This window comes from Pogona vitticeps, chromosome 2 (genome assembly GCF_051106095.1).
Source record: "Pogona vitticeps strain Pit_001003342236 chromosome 2, PviZW2.1, whole genome shotgun sequence".
NCBI lineage: Eukaryota > Metazoa > Chordata > Lepidosauria > Squamata > Agamidae > Pogona > Pogona vitticeps.
Window position 1 is genome coordinate 13193565 of NC_135784.1, and position 7838 is coordinate 13201402.

The window sequence follows — 7838 nt, forward strand, 5'->3', positions numbered from 1 at the left end:
CAAAAAGTTTAGCTCTGCCACGTCACCTTTCACTCTGCCAGAGTCTCCGGCTCTTACAGGTGTGGCGATGGCGGTGCAGTGAAGAGAGAAGGGATCTGGATGGGGAGAGGCCTTTTTAGGGTGGAGATGACACCCCAAAAAGTAAATTAAAAAAGTAAATCAAAATGTGTTTGCCATTTTTTTCCTTCTCAGAGGCTAATTTACAGCTGCCCCATGTCTGTATTATTGTACAGTATTAATATTAATATATTGTCTTCCGAGCGCTGTCTGGCCTGCCGTGCGTCCTCTACCCGACAGCCGATGACGACATCGCAGATCTCCTTGTCTATTGGTGGAATATTTTCTTTTCAGCCAATCCGCACTCTCTGTTCTCTTTCGGGAGGTGGGGGTATTCCTGTGACTTCTGGTTCAAGTCTTTGCCAAGGAGCTGCGGGCGCAAAAGCGTAGTGACTTCGGAGCGAGAGGATGGCGCTTCGCTTTTGGCTGGCCGGGGTCGCTGTCCTGCTCCTCGGGGAGCCAGGCCGGGCCCTCCCCTCCGGTATTAAAGGATCCCCGGCGCTTGGTGAGATTCTTGATCTTTTTTTTCCTTCCCGAGATGAGATCGAATGGCTTTGGGGGCGGGCGACATTGGGGGGGTAGGGTCTTTGCTCCTCCGCCTCGGGCAGCAAAATATGTTGAGCGGCTTCAACCAGCCCCCAGGTGGGGCGATTTAAGAGCCCCTCATGTTAGGGAGGGAGAGAATTCGCACCTATTTTGGTTCACACCTGCCTCTCTCGGTCCCCTTGGACGGTCGAAGGGAGTTTCCAGGGCGTAAGGTACAACAATCCATTTGAAACCCCACTCAGGCAGCCATTCACTCAAGGAAAGCCTGCTTGAAGAGAAAGGTCTTCATCGGCCTGCGGAAGGAGTGCAAAGACGGGGCCAGGCTGGCCTCCAGTGGCAGGGAGTTCCAGAGTCTAAAGGGACCACCACCACAGGGAAGGCTCTCTCCCACATGTTTCCACCAAATGCAGCTGTGAAGGTGGCAGGATTGAGAGGAGAATGTGAGGGGAGTGTGCCTGGTGAAGGAAATATGATGGAGACACACACCGCCTCCCTCGATACAGCTTCCTCGCTCAGACCCTGGCCTCTGGGAGGGGGAAACAAGACGCCATGCCCATGACACACGGCATCCTTCTCAGCCCAGTTGGCATGGCTTTCGGTTTTGGCTCTGCGTTGGCCATCCTCCCCCAAAAGAGAGCTCCTTCTGCTCTGAGGAGAGCAAAATTGTGAGGGAAAAGGCAGTTCCCGCATCAGATTTTCTGCCAAGCGAAGCAAGAGCCTGAGGAAGCCGCCCAGGAGTTTCCTTAGCCCGGCGGGGCTCCGAGGAGAAGGAGCACGGGAGCCCTCATCGCCGGCCACGACCCCCTCCCGCTCCTTCTTCACTCCCACCACAACTAGCAGCAGCAGGACAAAGAAGCATAGAAGGGAGGGAGCGCCGGCAATCGCCTAGCTGGGGGGGGGGAGGGGAAGAAGGGCACAGCATGAAATAAAAAAAAAACGCCCTCACAGAATCGCCTTGCCAAAGGAGAAAAGCCCCTATCGGTAACCACAACATTAAACAAAATGGGGCGGGGGCCCCCATAGGTGCACACAGGCGCACACACACAAACACACACACACAGGGAGGTCTAGCAACCTTCCTGTGAGGGCCCCCCTCAAAAAAAGGTGCACTCAGCAGCAGCAGCTACCCCCACCACGACAAAAGGAGCAAACTTTGCGAGGCGAGCCCAGGCAGCTTCCAGTGCTGAGGCGACTGAAGCACGATGAAGAGGAGGAGGAGGAAGCACCGCCAGGCGCTGAGGCAGCCACTGGCTGGGCTGGTGCTGGGGGTGCCGAGAGAGAAAGAGAGCCAGAAAGCCACTCAGCGGTGGCTCGGGCGCTCGGGGAAAAGGGCTGGCAGAACGCCTCGCTCGCTGGCTCTACCCCAAGACAGTGCCTCTTGCACCTTCCATCTGGAACTGCAGCCTGCCAGCCAGCAGACAGGCCAGCGGGCTGGCTGGCAGGCAGCAGTTCGGGATGGAGAGTGCAAGAGGCGCTGTCTTGGGAGAGAGCTGGCGAGCAACACGAGGCTTTTTTGGACTCTTGACATCAGAGGACGTGTGGATGCTTTGGGGGGGCAGGCAAGGCAGGGGCCACAAACTATCATCCAGGGGGCTGCAAATGGCCCCCGGGCTGCATGTTTGAGACCCCTGTTTTAAATGGTGCAGACATTTGGCTGTCTGCCGGGTAAGTGCTGCGAGGCAGAAGAAGGCCCTTCTTTTCTCTGCTGGAAACGGGCACCTACACAGACTGTGCCAAATCCCATCTGGTAAGTCCTCAACTTCCCCAAGGCTCGGTGAGCAGGCAACCTGTCCCTTGAAGAGTCATCTTTCTAGCTTCAAGGCCAGCTGCAGGGAACTGGGCTGATGGAGGCCATCCGGAGCCAAGTTTGAATTCTCCTGCTTTTCGTCTGCTTTCCTCCTGTGGCTGCATCACGGAATAGAGGTGGCGCTTGTGAGAGCCTTTGAATCTCATCATATATTTCACCATCTTTATTTTGCATCCCTTTATGCCATTGTTAGTACCCAGTGTGGTGTAGTGGATAAGAGTGCCAGAGTACGACTCAGGAGTCCTGTGTTCAAATCCTTACTAAGCCATGGAAACTCGCTGGATGAGTGGAACAGTTAAAACCTACGCCTTATATATCTCATTTAGGTACTTTGAAAGCCCCGTTAGGATTGCTGTAAGTTGGTTCCGACTTGAAAGCTCATAACAACCACAGTGACATTGTTATGTGCCGTCCTGCAGCTTGTTCCTTACAGCAGCCCTATGAAATAGGTGACCTAAAAATGTCTTGTCATTAACCACTGTGCTCATGCCTTGCAGAGTCTAGGCTGTGGCTTCCTCTTTAAGGTAAGTCCATCTCGTACGTAGGCTTCCTCTTTTCCTCCTCAGGTGATGGATGGTGATCATCTTGTGCTTTTCCAAACTCTCAAATGCTGGCCACACAATTTTATTGTTTATATTAATTAGGCTCCTGGCTGCTGTTCAAGGCCTTCACTGTGGCTGCCCCTGGCCCCTCAAGCATATCAAGTTTTATGTCTAAATCTGTTCATTCCAATTTCTATTTCATGATGGCTCAGCCCGCATTCAGTAATCAGATCCGTTATTAAAATGCATATCTAAAGTTAGCCATGTTATCTACAGAAATGATTGTCTAAGAGTCACCATGTGGTGTAATTGAATGCATGGAGCCTGAGCCAGCTCTTGAATCAATTGCCAGTCGCAATTGTCCTTCTTCACGGATCAACAGGCCAGACAGAGGATGAGAGCAGGCAGAACAGTCAAGGGCATTGAAGGGCAGGTTCTGTTTTACTTTGATTAGTCTGCTGGCTTTACTCGTAATACTAAGATTCATTTCAGAAGGAAATCATTCTCAGACACAGAGAGCCGGCAGATTCAGCCTCCCTCCTTTGGGAGGGTAACCCTTGTGAGCCCATGATCTAGATCTAACGATCCGTTGGATTTGAGGCCATTCAAGCCTGGGGCCTGGAGACGCACAACCAGCAGCCCTGAGCATCTTTGATTGCAAACAGGGATGTCATCCTTGAAGACCATATATGTGAGTGTCTCCAAGTGAACCTGGAATGTCCATTGGTTTGGAGGTTGGTCCTCCTTTAGTACACTTGCTAGGATAAGATGTCCACCTGCTCTTTGAAGGCTCCTCCTGTCCTGCCAGTGAGAGGTTTGGATTGCTGACGTGGACGTTCATTTTGTCATTTTTGCAGAGCCCCCAGTAGGGAAGGTGACAAGCATGTCGGTCTCTGAAGGCCGGGTGATTCTCGTCTGTGACGTAAACGGCTTCTACCCCGGCAAGATCGAAGCCACCTGGAGGAAGGGCGGGGAGATTGTGGAGGAGGGCACCTTCCAGAGAAGCGTCACTCGCAACCTGGATGGGACTTACCATGCCTCGCTCGATGTCGAGATGGACCCTACAGAGAGCAGGCTCTACCGATGCCACATCAAACATGTTGGCCTGCCGGAGCCTCTGGTCTTGGCCTGGGAAGGGCCTAGTGGTGAGCATTTGTAGGGGGAAGGAAGGAGATGGGGTGGTTGAGCAACCTCCAGATGGGAAGGGCCAAAGAAGGAGCACCATCATAGGTGAAAACTCTCCGCAGGACCCCCACATTTTGGGGAGTATGAAAAAGGAACTATACCCTGGTCTGAAGGGAGAAGGTGGCTGCGTAGCTCAGTGCATTAGGGGAGCCAGAGGTTGGGAGTTCAATTCACCACTCAACTTCCCGATCAGAGAGCTAGCCTGCGTTGTCTTGGGGAAGCTGCCCAGTCCCAGGGCACCCCCAGGAGAAGGGAATGGGAAACCGTTTCTCAAGACTCTTTAGCTAGAAAACCCTGGAAAGGGTCACCATAAGTCAGAATTGACTTGACGGCAGACAGTTATTATGAGGCAGGAGGAGGGCATTAGATGTGTCAAGGAGTCTGGAGCCCTCCGTGGCCATTCCTCAGGATGCTTGCAGATTGCCTCTCACCTCCGAGCATGAGGTTCAGTGAAAGGTTCTGCATAAGGGTCCGAGGGCCTGCAAGGAGCGTGGCAGGTGGTCCTTCCTTTGAATCAGGCCCAGGTCAAAGAGGGGCTGACCCTGCTGGCAGAGCCTCCCCTTCCACGCGCAGGATTTGGTCCTGGTTCGGTCCCAGCATTTGCACTCGAAGCCCTCGGGACCTCCTGGTGGGGATTTGGGAAGCTGCTCCTTCTCTGAACAGCTGCATGTTTGCTCATATTTGTTCTGGCCAACATGAGGTTCATGGAGGGAGTCATTTTGGCAGCTGCTCCTTTCCCGGTGGCAGCAGGGATTGCCTTGTTTCTCCACGACTAGGCTCTGAATGCGCTCGGTGGGCCCCATACCTGGTGTTCTCTTGGCACTGCCCCCACTGGGACCCACAGCTCCCCTACCTTGATTAGATCATGAGGTCCCCTGCCTCTAATTCTTATTTAATGGCCCATTTCCCCACCACCACCTTGTCTGCCTAATCCTTACTCAGGAGCCCCTTCTCCTGCCATTCCCGGGGGGGGGGGTTGGCTTCCTTCCAAGAGGTCTGTCTTCCATCCCACCAGATGCCAGCACAGCTCTTGGGGGAGAAAAATATCAGTTTGTTCCTGTGGGGCAAATGGAAGGCGCAGCAGGACCCCCTCCTCACCCTTCCCTCCTCCCACCAAGCAGTGGCCAAGGAAACCAGCCTGGGTGCCAGGGGTTCGGTGGCCCCTCTTGGGTGCCTCACCTTGTCCCTTTCCCGAGAAAGCAATGGAAGTGATGACTGGCAGAGCAAAAGCCGGGGGACTTGGAGGGGGTCTGCCTGCATGTACTGTATGAAGAGAGGAAATGCCGTCAGAACTCGTGTCCCAGTCAAGCAGCTTTTCACGCCAACATGGAACTTGTTCAAGGAACCATTTCAGAGGCTCCCGTTGCTGTGCTGTGTGTGATGGATGGGATTTCCAGGAGAACTAGTCATTTATTCTGAAAATATATTTTTACGCCAAGGTACTCGGTTCAGATGTTTAAAATCATATCCCCCAACGGTGGCAATAAGATACAGGAGCTTTCGCAGGAACATGATTAGGATGGCTGTGTAACTGCTCCTCTCCTCCCGCATTCACTTCCTATAAAGCAAGTCCTGTGGATTTCGTTGGGAGTTGCCTTAGAAGAAAAACACTTGCGGTCTCAGCCTTACTTAAATTGAAGGGGACGAGAAAGAAGAGTGCTCTGTGTGAAAAGAGGGTTTCTGTCAAGTCCCTTCACTTGAGATCCTTGAGATCAGTTGACACGTTCTCCCTTTTCTGGAGAGGAGGGAATTCCCTCACCCTCAGCAGTGCTGATGTTTTCTATGGGGAGAGGAGAGGTTTCCCAGGCCCATCCTCATCATAGGCTTTCAATGGCTAATTTAGATGTACTTCCGTATTCCGGAGGAAAAGGCTTGGTTTGATGAGGCTACACTGAAGACAGTGGATTCAAAGCTTGATCCCTCGATCGCTGAAAGCCTGGGAGGTCTCTGGGCCTTCTTTCCCTGGCAATGTTTATGCAGAGACCAGAAACACACCTGGCGTGATAGTTTTACTACCCCTTACTATAAATCTGTATATACTGGATCTTCTCTGGGGACCCCCTTCCAGTAATGATATTCTGATTCCATCTGTGCAGGAAACCAGCCACAGTGAGAGACCTACTAAAGCTACTTCGCCCCTTTCTGTCTCGGAAGGATTCTTTCTGCAGCCTTCGAAAGCCCTTCTTCCCCAGACCCTGCTGCTCTGTCGCGAATGCCTCTTTCCCTGGCTGGAGGGCATTTTATGTACCGTCCTATGTTGGGGAAGAACAAGAAAGGGGAGCACGGTCCCTTTGCCTTCCTTCAGATGGTCTTTGATGCCTCCTGCATTTCTCGGATACTTCTGATATTGAGGAGAGAAACAAAAAACACATAGAAGGAAAAAGCTTTACTATCTGTATTTTTTTCTTGTCAATGAATTGTTCAGAGTATTACAAAACAAAGCAAGGAACTGTCTGCCTGCAATTTTTTTGATTACTTTGTTATGTGAGGCCTGGCTTTTGAGAATCCACACTGAACAGAAGGTGCCAAAATTGTCACTAGAGAAGAGGGTGTCAAGATCTGAAATGGTGTGTTTATAGAGTGTCAAAATAATTAAGGAGATATAGAAAAAATAGCCCTAAAAATGAAGGTACTTTTAAAATTGAGGCTTGAAGAATAGTTTACTATAGTCAGTGCAAAAAAAATGAGCCACCTCCCCAGCTGAACAAGGTTTTTGTATCATAACAATCCTGACAGTTGAAAATGTTTTAAAATGGATAACCAAGCATAAGTAAGGGATGCAGGTCTTATAGTTGCATTTCCTATAATTACACTGTTTTGGTTTTCCAGGATTCTGGAGTTCCAGATCTTTTATGCTATAGGCCTTTATTCCTTTAGTGTTTGAAAAAAAATTTTAAAAAAACTATTACTGTCATAATAGTAGCTTGCCAGATTCTGCCATTGATCTCCTTAGAAAAGAGCCTGTTTACAGTTAGAAGGGAAAGGAAAGCAACTGAAATAATTATAAATATAGGGAGATAAGGGACACATAGAGGAATTCAAAAGGAACTAGAAAAATGCTCAAGTGTAAGGCTGGGTTTTTTTTCACCGAGAGCTGAAAAAAGGTCCAGGAGACCACCTGGGGCAGTGAGATTGGTGGCCCGGCACTCGTCACATCCTCCATGTGAAGGCAGGGAGAAGGGTCAACATTGTCCTCAGGGCCCCAATGCCAGAGGTGGGGAGAGGCTCTCCTTCTTTTCTGCTGTCAGAGCCCCGACCCAACCCCCCCAGATGTGAAAGTGGAGCACAAGAAGAAACACCTTCAAGGAGGGCTGCTGAATCCTCCCTGCCCGAGAAGAGCCCCCCTCCTCTGTTTTTTGCAAAGCCACTTCCTTGTTCTGGAACCATGCCAGCCTGCAATGCAAGGGCTTAGGGCCCCAGCAGGTACTACTGTTGGTAGAGATTCAACAGGTGAGGTTTTTGCACTGGGGCATTTCCCTGCTTTACAAAATGCCTGCTGTCCAGCTGGGAATAAGAAAGACGATTCATCTGTCTCCTGGGCGACGACTGTTGGGCAATGAGCCAGCTTTCCTAGTTCCTTCCGGAACCAAACTGTATTATCTGTCTTTTCTGTATTATCTGCCTTTTCTGGGAAATCAGGTGAAAGCAAAGAAGCGGCCTCGAAAGCTTTGGGGACCAGGGGGCGCCCTTGCACCATCGCA

At 51.1% G+C, this 7838-nt stretch overlaps 1 protein-coding gene across 1 annotated transcript; it reads left to right on the forward strand.

The window, feature by feature from the left end:
• Positions 1-394: 394 nt before the first annotated feature.
• LOC144587401 (HLA class I histocompatibility antigen, alpha chain F-like) lies at positions 395-6586 on the forward strand. The gene is made up of 3 exons (XM_078387980.1): positions 395-562; positions 3810-4097; positions 6234-6586. Exons 1-3 carry the CDS (start codon positions 466-468, stop codon positions 6248-6250), a joined length of 402 nt encoding a protein of 133 aa, XP_078244106.1. The 5' UTR covers positions 395-465; the 3' UTR covers positions 6251-6586.
• The last annotated feature ends 1252 nt before the right edge of the window (positions 6587-7838 follow it).

Coding starts and splice junctions, on each gene's coding strand:
- LOC144587401 (XM_078387980.1), top strand. CDS start 466: ATGGCGCTTCGCTTTTGGCTGGCCGGGGTCGCTGTCCTGCTCCTCGGG. Junction 563..3,809: donor TAAAGGATCCCCGGCGCTTG/GTGAGATTCTTG, acceptor TCATTTTTGCAG/AGCCCCCAGTAGGGAAGGTG.